General features: G+C 37.9%; 1 protein-coding gene across 3 annotated transcripts; it reads left to right on the forward strand.

Annotated features, from left to right (window-relative positions):
- The first annotated feature begins 4,117 nt into the window (after positions 1 to 4,117).
- LOC116732331 (uncharacterized) lies at positions 4,118 to 13,417 on the forward strand. 3 transcript variants are annotated; one of them, XM_032582419.1, is made up of 14 exons: positions 4,119 to 4,252; positions 7,101 to 7,136; positions 7,502 to 7,801; positions 9,136 to 9,408; positions 9,707 to 10,006; positions 10,279 to 10,554; positions 10,798 to 11,040; positions 11,118 to 11,152; positions 11,698 to 11,776; positions 11,915 to 11,927; positions 12,026 to 12,117; positions 12,309 to 12,422; positions 12,506 to 12,565; positions 12,683 to 13,417. In XM_032582419.1, exons 1-14 carry the CDS (start codon positions 4,216 to 4,218, stop codon positions 12,757 to 12,759), a joined length of 1,935 nt encoding a protein of 644 aa, XP_032438310.1. In that variant the 5' UTR covers positions 4,119 to 4,215; the 3' UTR covers positions 12,760 to 13,417. The 3 variants fall into 3 exon arrangements, 2 of the variants coding, with proteins under 2 accessions (XP_032438311.1, XP_032438310.1); XR_004341761.1 differs by having other exon boundaries at positions 4,118 to 4,252; positions 12,309 to 12,565; positions 12,683 to 12,746; XM_032582420.1 differs by lacking the exon at positions 11,118 to 11,152 and having other exon boundaries at positions 4,118 to 4,252; positions 11,675 to 11,776.
- The last annotated feature ends 1,258 nt before the right edge of the window (positions 13,418 to 14,675 follow it).

Genomic DNA, 14,675 nt, shown 5'->3' on the forward strand with positions numbered 1-14,675 from the left:
TCTCCTGGATCCACCTCTGTTCATCCTGGTTGGTGACGGTTAGCAGGTTATTGTGCAGGTTAGTAAAATAAGGCATTCTCCCAGTTAATCTTTTCCTTAATCAGGATCACTATTTGTTGTAGAGAGAATAAATACAAAGCATAATACATGCTGCTTTGCTGGAGTCACGACTTCATTTTCGGCTTTAGTCACTTATTATACATCAGCTATTCAGCTGTAGTGGCAAGAATCCCACAATTTCTTCAGACTGAAGAAGCTACAAGATAAAAACCTACCAGTTTCTATAACTTCTCAGTAGTTTCAGTTAAAAACTCTCGCTCTTTTCTCACAAAGCTGCATTAAAAAAGGATGTTGCTTCTGTGGTCTTTAGAAGAAAAAAAAAATCAAGACAATACCAAACAATAATATAGCCTAGGCTGAGGTAAAAATCAAGGCTTGAAAAACGTGGCCTCAAAACCAACATCATTTTAGAATACCACAATGACACTCTATACCTGAAAGCATCTCTAGAGGAGCAGCAGAAAACTCACTGGGCTGTGAATAACCACAGAGCCCAGTGAGTTCTGGACCACAGGCTGATATGAAGATAAACAAAAGTTACAATTTCAAAATCACAAAACTTTTCCATCAAGCTGTTTTTAAGCAGGTTTTATTTTATTTTTTTCGTCTGGTCAGAGATAAAGTGCAGGTCAAATCCCACCAGCTCATGTGGAGCTGCAGTATCACAAGCGCAGTGAAAACCAAAGTTTCCTGTTAGATGTAAACTTTATCAGTGCAGCTTAATGTCATGTGCCAACACTGAAGCAATCACATATGAACGCGCACGCAAGATGGGAATACAATCTCAGCATCACACCTGTGATCTAAAAACACCTTCCAAAGATAAGTTAGCGACGACTATAGAGAGTATGGAGATAAAATGAATTAAAACAAATCACATGGTCCCATCAAAGCACGCTAACGAAAATGCTACCGTAGGATTTGACAAACTTGTGACCAACATTTCCTCTTGCTATCAGTATATGAATATATGTCTATAGTAACAAGAATATAAAATTGTGTCAGATGTTTTAGAAAGCATCTTACTCCATTGATGAATATTTGGCATGTTCATTCCCTACCATTTAAAATCTTTTCATTGTGATTTTCTTTCGGGTCTGTAAAGAGAAATGTATCATCAACAGAACAAGAAAGGCTTAAAAGGGCAAAATAAAATCAGGAAGCAGTGAAATCAACTTCTACCTTAACAGGTGCACCTGTAGGATCTGCCCAACGTCTCCCAATGAAACGTTTAGTTTATGATTTGTTGATTGGTTTTTGCTTCTTTCTTGCATTAAAGTGATTTGTGCTCACTAGTGTTTTATCGTTTTGCCCAACTTTTAACAGGACTGAGCCTCGGTAGCCGTTTTCTAGTTTTCTTAAAGTGTTCAATTTGTACTTCAGCTTAATGACTCTTCAAGCCTTACCATCTTATCTGAAGAACAAATCATTTTTCAACCTTGTATTAAAACTAGGGTCAGCTCTTTTTTTCTTTTATAATGAGGACACAGGTGAGTTCTGCTGGAATAAGGAGACAAGATTCGAGAAGGTCTACAAATTGTATTGACATTCAGTATTTTAAAAAAAAAATAAAAAAACACTTTCCAATTGGCATATCCTAAAATCATATTGGCAATATCCTAAAAACAGAGACACAGGTTGAGACAGTGAGTGCGGTTTAACAAAACTATTGGTTGAAGTAAAATATGTAAATCTCAGAGGAGACTGAGGCTTACCAATGGGGGAAGGGGGCAACATCCAGTGAAGACAAAAGAATTACCGTAGACGCCACAAAAACACAGCAAACAAAGAAAAAGGTGCTCCAACAAAATAAACAAAATAAGACTCCGCCACCAGGGGTCACCACCGCCACAACAGGAGCCTCAGTCCTCAGGACAGTCTGTAGCAGCAGCAGAAGGAGGCAGACGGAGACACAGACGTCACGACGCAAGCATCATCATGACAGCAGGGCTCTTTGCACCTCAGCTTCCGCTTTCGGGGAAAAGCGGCTTGATTGTTTCCGATTTATTGAAAAAGGCTCTTTACACTGGGTATTTGCAGGGTTTGTCCAAGGTAACAATGATGTACATCAATCTGAAGCCCCAACAAGTAAGCTGGAGAAAGGTTTTAAGATGTTCGCCTCGTTATACAGATAGGAAGGTGAGTTTTACTTTCTTTAAACTTTGTGGCTAACATTAGCTTTAGCTTATGCTAGTAGGCAATATTCTCGGACATTTTTCTTGTAAAAATGTGCTATTTAAGTATCTAAACATTTTTCATCCATTCTAACGGACAATGTTTTTACCTTGTTTTCAAGTATATTACGTGCGTTTATTGTTGTTGGTGTCAGAGACCAAGTAACGGTGGATTTTACGGTTCAGGCTTTTTGCTTCTGAAGCCTGAGGAACAACGAGCTGTTTTATTGTTTTATTAGTTTTGCATGTTTCTTGTGAAGCAGGACGGTGTTTACAGCAGTTTGTACAGGCGGATCAGTAGCTCGGTTGTCTGGCTCTGGTCTGCTCTTTCGTTCCCATAAACTGTCTTTCAGGCTGAATACAGAAGTGAGTCCATGGAAATAACACAGGAGGCTCCTTTACCTTCTTCTTTAGGTTGAAGAAGCTGATCCGGAGTGAAGTGAAGGCTGTAAACTTTGCTGTGCGGCGTTAGCTTTAACTGGTAGCGACGAATATTTACAAGCCACCGTCTTCTTAATTCAGGACCGCTTGGAAATCCATGAAACCTTAAAAGCCCATTATATTAGGAAGACAGCAATGTTCATAGTATTGTTTTATTTGCGTCTGAAATACGACTTTGTCTTTTCTAGCTGTCATGGTAACTCAAAGCGGAAAAAAGAGAGCCGCATTTGGGCATGCGGTTGTGACGTCAGCGCAGCATGCAGGTGCAAAGAGCCGATACATACAGAAGCCGAAATTGGCCATGTTAAAGTGGCAGCGTACCATTTATGCTGCTACTTCACCAAAGCAATTTTATAGGAGCTTCATTATTATCAACAGTAAAAAAAAAACAAGGAATTTAATTAGATTGGATTTGCAATTCAGTATATTTCACAGGCTATTTTTCTAACAGTTGTATATGGAGAGATTGAGCAACCGTGAAGCAGCTATATGTGAAAATTATGAGCAATCTTCTGTGGGATTTAATGGAAACAGCCCCTCAGAATCTGTAGAATAAGTGGAGATAGGTTCCTGGTCATTAGCCGTGTGAGCAGCTTTCTAAAATTAAACTGCTGCAATAACCCAGGCAGTGTACAAACCCACCAAAACCTAACCGCATACTGCAGAGGAAATGCAGACTGTGGTTTAAAGAAGAAGAGAAAAAAAGCCCAGTGTTAATAAGATCATTTGATTTATGCAAACAGTGGCACAAACTACAGAGCTAAACACAACATGTTTAGAGAACTAAAAGTACAAACGTTCCAGCTGTGCATTGAAATGTTACGACTGTTAAATCTGATTTTCATCCTGGAAAACGTCCCATCTTCTTTAAAGAGGCTGTTGTGACGTTCCACAGGTCAGTCCGCCTGTCCTTCACTGCTCTCGAGCTCTGAGTGTTAGAATCTTCCACTAAAACAACTAAAACAAGTGTTCACCTGTGACAAATATGGCCTTTATGGAAGAGAAGGAAGAAGAAAGCAATTACTACATTGTCAACTTTTTCTTCCACTTCCAAGGTATTTGCCATTTTTATGTTGGTCAGTTGCATAAAATCCTGAAACTAAAGTTTGAGTCTTCACTGACACTACAGCAAATTACAGACATTGCCAATTCAATACAGTGGTCATAATAGCACTACTAAATTCTAATAATTATATAAATAAAAAAAAGTAGGATTCTGTACTATAAAACATATTGCTTACTTCCAGCTGAGATATAAAGGTTCTTTATTTTATGGGCCTTTTTTGACAACATCTAAGAGCATGAGAGCATTAGGCCATCAAAAGCAGGAAATGTAAATGTGTAGCACAGAGGAAAACCACTGAAGAAGAGTGAGAATTGTGCAAGAGAAAAGAAGGAAGTAGAAAGACTAAAGTTTCATGTAGATAGCAGCTTTGTCTTGATAAGGAGAAGTGACTGGGGTGATAGTTTCAATCTGTCTACTTTTAAAAAGTTGAAGTACGGCTGAAGCAGTGACACATCATCGGAGTTGGATGTGAGGATGGGTCACCCTTCGCTGTCGGTGCTGGCCGTTCTCTGTAAGTAGATCGCTTTGTCTTTCTGAAGTGTGCAGGCGATGAAAAATGTTAGCAATGTTTTACAGTATGTCAGAGGTTCACGTGTTTTGCGCAAAAAAGTTAACCGTGCAGAATTTCTGTTGCTTTTTGTTTTATTGTTCCTCAGGTTTTGTTTTGGGGTGAATTATTGGCTCAGTTCACAAAACCAGAAAGTGCGGGGGATATTGGATTCACAAGAATGAGAAAAGATTTTTTTCTGTCCTTTTGTGATCTGTGTCAAACAATTCAGTTCAGGATGTACTAGTTGATGTACGTTGTTTTACAAAGAAGTTTGTTGTAATAGGAATGAAGGCAGAAATCTCTCAAAAGATATTAAAACACTTTGAGAGACATCAGTTACATTTTGTGAAAGAAATGGTAATGATATTTAAACTCATCAATAATTAATGGAAATGTCATCATTACAGTAACAAAGCCATTTCCTATAATTGCAGACGAGCTCAGTCAATGGTGTTTAACACTTTACATGGTGATAAGATTGGAAGGGCTCCTTGCTATCACCCTAATCTTTAGCTCCTTCCAAACATTCTCAATCATTTTCAGGTCTGGCATTTGGCAGAGTTGAAAATGTCTGCCAAAGTCAGACATTTTAAAACATAGGTGTCAAACTCTGGCCCGCGGGCCAAATTTGGCCCGCAGTGTAATTATATTTGGCCCGCGATTCAATTTCAAATTAATATTAGAGCCGGCCCGCCGGTATTATACGGTGGCAACGCTGTGACGCCGCATTCACCGCTTATACTGCAAATCCCATAATGCTCTGCTGTGTTTTGGCACGTCAATCAGGACAGAGGCAGACACGCCTCCTCCTCTGTGTCAGTAGCACTTATGGTAGCGGACATGGATGCATTAGGAAGGTGGTGATCCGTCTTCTTGTGCACTCCTTCGGTTGAAAGCCCCGGCGCGCCCTGCGTCCCCGGGCCTCTCCCCCAAACCACACTGCGACCTCAAACTACAGCTGTCACTGTGTTACCCTACCAAAAAATGGCAAAAAGAAAGACAGAAAAGAGAACTTTTCTGGACAGGTGTTTACATATGTATGTGAGCAACTTTTCTCCTCAGTGAAGATGACGAAAACGTCTCACAGGAGGCGTCTGACTGACGAACACCTTTGTTCGATAATGAAGGTTTCCTCAGGTCAAACTCTGAGCCCCGACATTGATGAACTGGCATCCAAGAAAAGATGCCAGGTATCTGGCTTGGCTGCATCAGATTAGATCAGTGTGTCGCAAAATGAGCAATAAATACGTTTTCTATGCACCTTTTCTTGTTGCTCCAAGGCCTGAATGGTTTATTCATAGTTTATTTAATGATTTATTCATAGTAGTTAATTTATTTTCAAATTTATTAGCCTGTGTACGAAGCTAATTTTGACATTTACCTCAGAAAGGAGGCATTCAGTTTTTATTTAAATTTTATTTAATATGCCATTTATATGTTTTATTATTATTTTTAGCAACTCAATTATGCACGCCTGCATATATAAGCCTAGCTTGTTCAATATTTATTGTTAAATCAAAACTTGTTTGGGTCCATATTAAAAGATTCATTTGTTCAACCTTGGCCCGCGGCTTTGTTCAATTTAAAATTTTGGCCCACTGTGTATTTGAGTTTGACACCCCTGTTTTAAAACGTTAATGTGGAAAAACCAGTTTGGGAAAATCAAAAGATTACAAAATATCCCCAGAGTATGAATAATTTGGGGCTTCACAGTTTGCGTGCCGTTCATGTTTGTCACATTCTAGTGTGACGCTAATGCCAATAAAATGCATCTGTTCAATGTAAAACAATCCATTTCAGGTTTTGTCAGTCCTCTAAGTATTTCAGATTTCGAACAAATGGCAGTTGATCAAAACTGTGAAATAATCTTTAACATTTGTCTAAATCATCTAGCGACCACAGAAACATTATTTTCATTTTCTCAGACTCATCACTTGTGTCTTGTTTATCAGACACCAAATCTTTTATAACCAAAAATATGACTCATAAATGGTGAATAATTGATGAGCTTTTTTTTTTTGTTGCTGAAATAACCTTGTGCAATCTGCCAGTGAGGAACACAAGGAGGTTCACGTTTTTCTAGCGCTGTCAAGTATCTCTGGCCTTTTTCTCACAGTGCATAGATAAAGTTAGCATCGCTTAAGGTCGTGTAGCCACCAAAAGACAGTTCAGCTTTAGCTGTGGGGCAGTTTCAGTCGACTGCATAATTAGAAACAGTGGAGGAAGTTTTGACCACATACATTCTCAGAATGAAATATAAAAAGACGCACAGTGGTAAACAGGTCTTTGTTTCCATGACATATATTTTGGCTTGTAGACGGAGTATTTGTGCTACTTCTGTGGTCGTCTTCACATTGGCCGGATGTGAACTTTAACATTATGCAACACGCTGACCTCATGGTGTTGCTCTGTTTGGTACGTTTGGATTCGTGTCTGTCGAATAAAAAACATCCTCAAAGTGTACCTCACAACAAGGGCACTTCAATATCTGGCACCTTTGTAACTTTAGATATAATGCAGCATGAAAAGCTTAAAGCTTTCAACTCTGGACTCTTAATAATAGGCAGAAGCAAATACCTAAAACAGTGACTGAAAGTCCAGTCAATCTACAGTATGTGAGCTGCTCTCTGCAAGAAAATAATTAATATAATAATTAAAATATTGGCATATTTGAAGTTCCTGAAACATCTGTTATTACAATTATTAGTGGAAATGTAAAAAAAAAGAAAAAAGAAAGCATCTATTCTAGAGTTTTCACATTTCCTCTTTCATGTTTCATTTTTAGACGATGTCTGATTTGTGCTTTTAGGTCTCAGTTCTCTTCTTGGATGTAGAAAAATTCATGGTAAGTTTTCTGTTTGTACCCATCCATCAACTCGTTCTTATATCAAAAACGATTGAGTGTTTATTCTGGTAACTTATCTTGTTTGTTTGTTTTTTGATTTTTAACATGAACCCAATAAGCTCTTATGTGTTTAAAGTTTGTCTGCAGTGACGCCTGCATTACAAGACAGCTGCCCTCTGGTGGCTGTTAAAACCCCTGTTGAACTTTTAATAGTTTGTGATCAATTATTTTAAATACTGGACTAAAACAATGTGCACTAGTTTTGAAATGTCAATGAGACGTTTTTTTGATTAGCTTAAAAATAAGAATCTGAATAAGGGTAATATAATTAAGAACATAAATCATAAACGCTCTGTCTTTAACAGAACCAAAGCCTTTCCTCACTGTGTCTCCATCATGGCTGATTCAAGGAGCCTCAGTAAATCTGAGCTGTAAGGTTGAACCTTCATCTTCAGAATGGAGGATCTTCTGGTATAAAGCTGTTCCTGATCTAAAAAACAAGAACTACAGTTATGAGCTGCTCAATGGTAGCAACAAGGGGACTAAAAAGGATTCCTTCATCATTACTGGACAGAAACACTCAGCAGGATTTGCATGTAGAGCTGAAAGAGGGAACCCAAAGATATCAACTGATTATAGTGAACTAAAGTTTGCCTGGTCTGCAGGTCAGTGTGTTTCTACTCTAATATATTTCCTCATTTGTTTCTATGTCTCTGATGAACTTTCATGTTGACTTTTAATCTGCCATAACACACAGATATACAGCAAAGTGAAAAAAATGAAAATTTTTCACATTTATTACATATATTTATGTGTGATGTTAACTTGTCTCATCTTATAACTTAGTATAAGATGAGGCACAGCAGTGAGAGCCTGCCAAAACTCACACATGGTATGAAAAAAGCGAGATAAAAAATAGAGGCGAGAGAGAAGGACAGAGAGACGACTAGAAAGCGCCTAGAAGTGTGTGAGAACACAGATCTGAGAAACCACAGCGATAATGTATAACAACAGCGTCAATGAAAAGCACACAGTACTGTTTGAAACGAGATGTATTCAGTGGTAAATGCAGCCCAAGACAATTTATCTGTGCACAACTGAATTCAAAAATATAACGCATCATGCATTCTACAACAACTTATACATAAGTCTAAACAAAGTTAAGACATTTAATTCAGACAAAGTTTTTTTTTTTTTTCCCCTTAGAGTAAAATCAGTTCCACAATGGAAAACTTTGCCAATAGTTGTTGCCATTATTCCAGTGTGAATGCTAACACCTGAACTGCTCACTAGGATGCTGTGGATGTGTGTGTTTGGCTCAGGATGTGTGACCTTGTGGATGCTACCTAGAACAATAATACTCCCAGTCAGAGGGTGGCGCCACACGCAACGATTACATAAATCGAGATTTGGTCACCAGCAGAAAACCTTTAACAGCACAAGTATCAAGAAATACATTGACAGGATCCTGCAGATTTGTCAATGTGGGAAACGTATCTCAGAATATAGAAACTGTACTGAACTCATTTAGTCACAAAAGGACAATTTTATGTACAGTGACACCAGAAATAACTCTGAACTATAGGGGAATATTGAGGTTATTGAAAGTTGCCTATCTGAAATAAAATAATCTGAGCCAAAGTATATTTTACCTTCCTAATTCACATAAGCAGGAACAATCACACAAATGGGAGAGCTGGATAACATTTTGGAGACTAGATGGGATGAGGAAAATATAAGTGATATAAGTTGTCACTTGTATCACTTATATTTTCATCATGTCCTCTGATGAACTACTGCCTTAACTTTTTACCAATTTGCATCAGCTGCTTCTGTTCCCCCGGCCATACCTAACTACCATTTACTGCAAAACAGTCACTTTCCTCTGGATTAGGGCTTTAGCAATACTACAATGACAGCAATAAATAAATAGGGACAGCATACTAATTAGATGATTCAGTAAATGATTTCTTTGTTTTTAAAAATCTTTGTTTTTCAGTTCCTCGTCCAGCAGCCTCTCTGACAGTGAGTCCTGACAGAGAGAAACATTTCACTGATCAAAACGTCTCATTAAGATGTGATGCAGAATCTACCAGTGGGAGAATAAGATATTATAGACAAATAAACACTCGGTCATTTCTGTATGACTGCTCCACCTGGTGGACGACGGACAAATCCTCATGTATGGCTAACAGTCAGTCGAAGTTTAAAGCTGTGTACTGGTGTGAGTCTGGATCAGAGTTCAGCAATGCGGTCAACATCACTATATACAGTAGGTTATTATATATGAATGTATTTTAATTTGAATGATTCTGATAACAACTGTAGTTCACAGTAACCTGTTGCACATACAGTATATAAACACTGAAATAGATGTTTTTAAATAACTGACAAGATATTTATAAAGTATCGCAGCATTTTTTGTCTTGGTTGAAAAACACTGTTAGCTGTAAGCAAATATTGTGAGAAAGATCATTACTGATAATATTTTCAACTTTTACTTCTGTGATTATACATTATAGAAGGTGGAACATGTTTGTCATTATGAAAGACATTTCTCTGTCCTGCAGAGCCAAAGTCAGTCCTGACTGTGTCTCCATCATGGCCGAGTCCTGGAGCCTCAGTGACTCTGACATGTAACCATGACGACCAGTCTGCAGGCTGGAGGTTCTACTGGTATAAAGCTGCTCCTCATAAGTCTGAGGACGGCTACAGATATGAGCTGCTGCCTGACAGCATCAGTGGGACTGTACAGGATTCATTCATCATACATGAACAGAATCACACATCAGGATATTCATGTAGAGCTGGAAGAGGAAACCCAGAGCTTTTTACTGATCACAGTGAACCAAAGTTTGTCTGGTCTGCAGGTCGGTACTTTTTATTCCTAACTTTGCTACACTGGTAATATGTCCTAAAATAATCCCATGTGCCTTGTGACAAATGTTTAGTTTTGTTTAAACTTATGCAAAAAAAAAAGAACAAACTTAATGAAGCAAAAATTGTCTGAACGACATGTTGCTAATAATGCAGTCAACCAAATGATTCCAAATAAAAACAATGAAAGCTAATTCACCAACACTGCTTTTTTCTCCAAATATTCTTCTGCTCATCCTACCTTTTTTCATCTTGTTTTATTTAGTCTCCCGTCCAGCAGCTTCTCTCTCAGTGAGTCCTGACAGAGAGCAACACTTCACCTCTGAGCCTGTGACTCTGAACTGTGGAGGAAACTCTACTCAGTGGAGAGTGAGGAGGTTTTCAGAATCAGGTTACCTGATCGTCATAGCAAACTGCTATTACTGGGGGAAAATGTCTGGATCCTCCTGCATCGTTACAAATCTGTCAAACCCTAAGTCAGTGTACTGGTGTGAGTCTGGATCAGGAGAGTTCAGCAACGCAGCCAACATCACCTCACACAGTACGTTACTATCCAATGTGTGTTTTTTTGATTACCTTTTTAGTCTGTAATTGTCACAGAAAATTCACTAAAATATTTCTGAAGCAAATTTCTTTGTACAGTTCATCTGAGAGAGACATAGCTGGTGCTACAGTTAATACCCAATCCTGCTAGCTTACCACTATTCTCCTGTGTAGTCACTAGCACTGATTTATTATTGAAGCCTCATAAAATAAAACAAATTACTGTCTGACTGGTTTACAGATGAAGGTCTTCTCCTGGTGAGCCCCGTCCATCCTGTGACTGAAGGAGCTTCTGTTACTCTGAGCTGCAGACTGAGAGGAGAAAACCAACTTTCTAATGTGATTTTCTATCATAATGACAAACTGATCCAAAGTGACAGCAGAGGAGAGCTGAATATCTCTGCAGTGTCTCAGTCAGATGAAGGTTTCTACAAGTGTGAACATTCAGGAAAAGTTTCACCTCAGAGCTGGATGGCAGTTAAAGGTGAGCAGAGATTCAATACATTGTTGCATTTTTAATAATTACGATGCCGTGAGAAATGAAGATGTTTTTACAATTAGGTGTTTCCAAACCTGGGAGCTCTTCGTTTCCAGTGCTGTTTGTTAGAGATTTTTTGGTATTATCATTTTATTCTTACTTTAGTTCACATTCAGCCTATAGATCATTGTGATTTTCTGTTTAAAGTGTTCTCTTTCGTATGTGTGTATGGAGGTCACTACTGTCTGTTCAACTTTACGAGAAATAGATAACACTAAGTTTCTCAGACCTTAAATCCTTTTGCAAGAACACCTCCTAATTTAGTAACTACCTGTGAGCAGTCGTATTTTGTTTTATTGACAGTACTGACCGAGATTTGAACCGGGCTCAGACCTTTGACCAGATATCACATCTGGAACTGGGTTGTTAGATGTTTGGGTTAGAAGCTTTACGACCTCTGTTGTTTTTCCTGACTGCCCCCTTGCCTGTTCTTCTTTGACAATAAAAACAGGAGCTCATGTGAGAGCCGATCAGAATGCTCTGCGAATTGCTCGGAGGAAGAGTTGGCAGAGCGTTCTCCTTTTGCAAAAGCTCCACGTAAAATTCATATACGTTGTCTGTGGTTCTTTCTTTTATTTAGGTTCGAAAGGAAAATACCTATCACTGTTGGTCCTCGGTGTAGTTTGTGGATCCGTACTTGTCATTCTGCTGCTCCTGCTGTGTTGCTTTAGGCTTTCCAAAGGTGAAACTTTTCATCTCCTAAAACTACATTAGACAGTTCACCAGTTTTATTTAGTCATACAAATGCTTCCTCTAATGTCACAAATACAAAATAAATGAATACACGTTAACATCATTGTGTTATCACAATTCTTTTCAGGTTCTTCTCACAGGTCAGTACATATTTTTTTTTAAATTTATTTCCATTCACCTTAAACTTGAATCATAAGTGTTTTAATTTGCAGTTTCAAATTGACTTCCTGTGTTTCAGGGCGATCCAGTCAGAGATCGCTGATCAGGGATCTTCTATAGATCAGCCTCTCAATCAGACCTCAACCAATGAATACAACTTGTCTTCTCATGGTCGGTGTTTTAACTGATGCGTTACATCCCCACTCATTTGCAACATATTCAGAAGATTTTGGATGTTAATAAATAAAAATTTAAAAAAAGTAAATTAAAGTCCTACAGTTTACTTTCAGAAGTAGTTAGACTGCCACAGGAGTTTTATGTCAGCGGACCGATTCCGGATGTAAAACCGTTTTCTGTTCCAGATGAAGACGAAGCCGGTGACGTCACATACGCTCACATTAAGTTCAAAAAGGCCAAACAGGCGACCAAGTCCTCCAAAAGAGGCAGAGTCCGACACAGTGCGCTGGATGTGAAAGGTTTTGGTTTTACCAAACGATTTTTAGCAAAAATGTATTCATCTTTTGTTTACAAATGAATCCAGTTTTGACTATTCCAACAGGGAGGCCTCACGACCCAGAAGAGGGCACTGTTTACTCCGATGTGAGGACAGCAGCTGCAGGTACAGTCAGCAGCAGCAGAGTTTGACCTGAAATGAACACTTTACCTTGACAAATATTTCCTCATTTTCACCAGTTACTTATCTATTTTTGTGCATTTATTCTCTCTCCATTTACAGAAGCACTGAGTGCTGCAGCAGCTGACGCAGCGCTTTATTCTGAAGTCAGGAAAGGATCTAAGAAGAGCGTAAGCTAGTTGGGTTAACTCTAAACTGCACATTATTTAATAGAGCATATATTTTTTATATAAAATGTTGCGTAAGCATTACCTGAAAGATCTTATTTCACAAGTCTTGTCAGTGAACTCCATATATAAAACCAAAGCTTTTTTTTTTTTTTTTGCTAAACCATATATTATATTTTGTTTTCTATCTAAACACCAGACATTTTTTCTCTTATTTATGGAATATGTTGACTCAGTAATGTTTTTATCTATTTTATATCCCTGTAAATAAAATAAACGCTTTTATTTGTGTCATTCCTAATATTTGGTGTCATTTGACTGTTGTAACTTTATATACAGTATATATATATATATGTATATATATATGTATTTTTTTCTTGATTTTATTATTTAATCTTAGAATGGGCTTAGACTACAAGAGAATAAGTCTTGCTTTTTTTTTTATCAACTTCTTGACAATAGACAGGTTACACATGCTTGTCTATAATTCATGTTTGGAAAAAATATTTTTTTACAATTTACATTTTCCAAGAGCTGACCTTAAAAAGTCGCTAACTTTGGCTTTTTGAATGCATTTTTTTTAAAAGCGGTTTTCACAAACTAACAATATCTACAAAACAGACGTATTCTTGTGAAGTCATGATGTCTTTTTAACTCTTCCCTTTCACAATAAAAGGCAATTTAAATGGAGCTTCGCTCCACGTTTTCAATCGATTGATTTAAGTAATTTATTCACGGTAAGTATTCACAAAACAAAGCAGAATTATTGTTGTTTTTATGAAGTTAATTTTTTTTAAAATCCACAAAGTTAACAGGAACATAGGAGAAACAGGCCGGATATTTTACCAATAAGCTGAGGTGGAGGATTATTCTCCCCCTCTTTGGTCTGCAACTAAAAATTTAATTCACTCATTCTCTCATTTTCCTACCAACATAGAGTTCAAAACTCTAAGGTCACAACATTTCAAACTAACTTCAGTTTTATTCTATTTTCTGTTATGAGACATGTCTCGTTCAGATGCTAATTTTTCATTTTATTTCCTCGTTTGTCCTTCCTGCAAAAAAACAACTCATTCATTCTCTCTCTCTCTCTCTCACATCGCCTAAAGCTGCTCTGCTTTCCATGCTACTTCCCTGTTTGTTCTTGAAACAGAACTCGTTGCATTATCTAACCGTGTTTTACTTCCTCATGAGAGCCTCTCACAAAAGGTTGGTGATGAAAAGGCAAAACAAAATGCACAGCAGAGCTTTATGAGAATCCAAATCCAAAGCAAGTTGTATGCTTTGTGTTTTTTTCCTTTTAGTACATTTTTCTTTATGATTAGGTCCGAACAGACTTTACCATATTGCTTGACTGAAAATAATTGACATATGAGTACATATAAGTAAAATAAAACAAAAACATCAATCGTTTCATTATTTAACTGCCTCGTATCAGACTTCAAAAACATCACTTATTCTCCTCGCCTATTCTTAGAACAGATGGAGTTAAACTTCTCTGCATCATTTTTTTAAACCACTTGTATTCTCCTCTCGTCGCCATGGCTCCAGACATGTCACAGTCGTCCATCGGTTCATTTTGCTGTATCTGACCATCTCATCACTGACCCAGAACCACAAATCCAGAGTGCAGGCGTAGCTCAGTCCAGTCCAGACATGATCAGTTGAAGCAAACTGAGCGTTTTGCTGGACTAATGTCTGATCATCCATGTTGGTGATGGTGACCAGGTCATGGTGGTTCTCTCTGCAGGAGGTCACGGTGTTCTCCCAGGTTTTACTTTCTGTGATCAGGATCAATGTACTTTCTGTTGAAATAAGGGAAACAAACATCTCACCTGTAGCTTTATTTGAGTAATTACTGCAGACTCGTCCATTGATCCTTTCATTTAAAAAATCCTAATATGAGCTCTTTAGATTATGGGATCTAT

Source organism: Xiphophorus hellerii, chromosome 14, assembly GCF_003331165.1.
Source record: "Xiphophorus hellerii strain 12219 chromosome 14, Xiphophorus_hellerii-4.1, whole genome shotgun sequence".
NCBI lineage: Eukaryota > Metazoa > Chordata > Actinopteri > Cyprinodontiformes > Poeciliidae > Xiphophorus > Xiphophorus hellerii.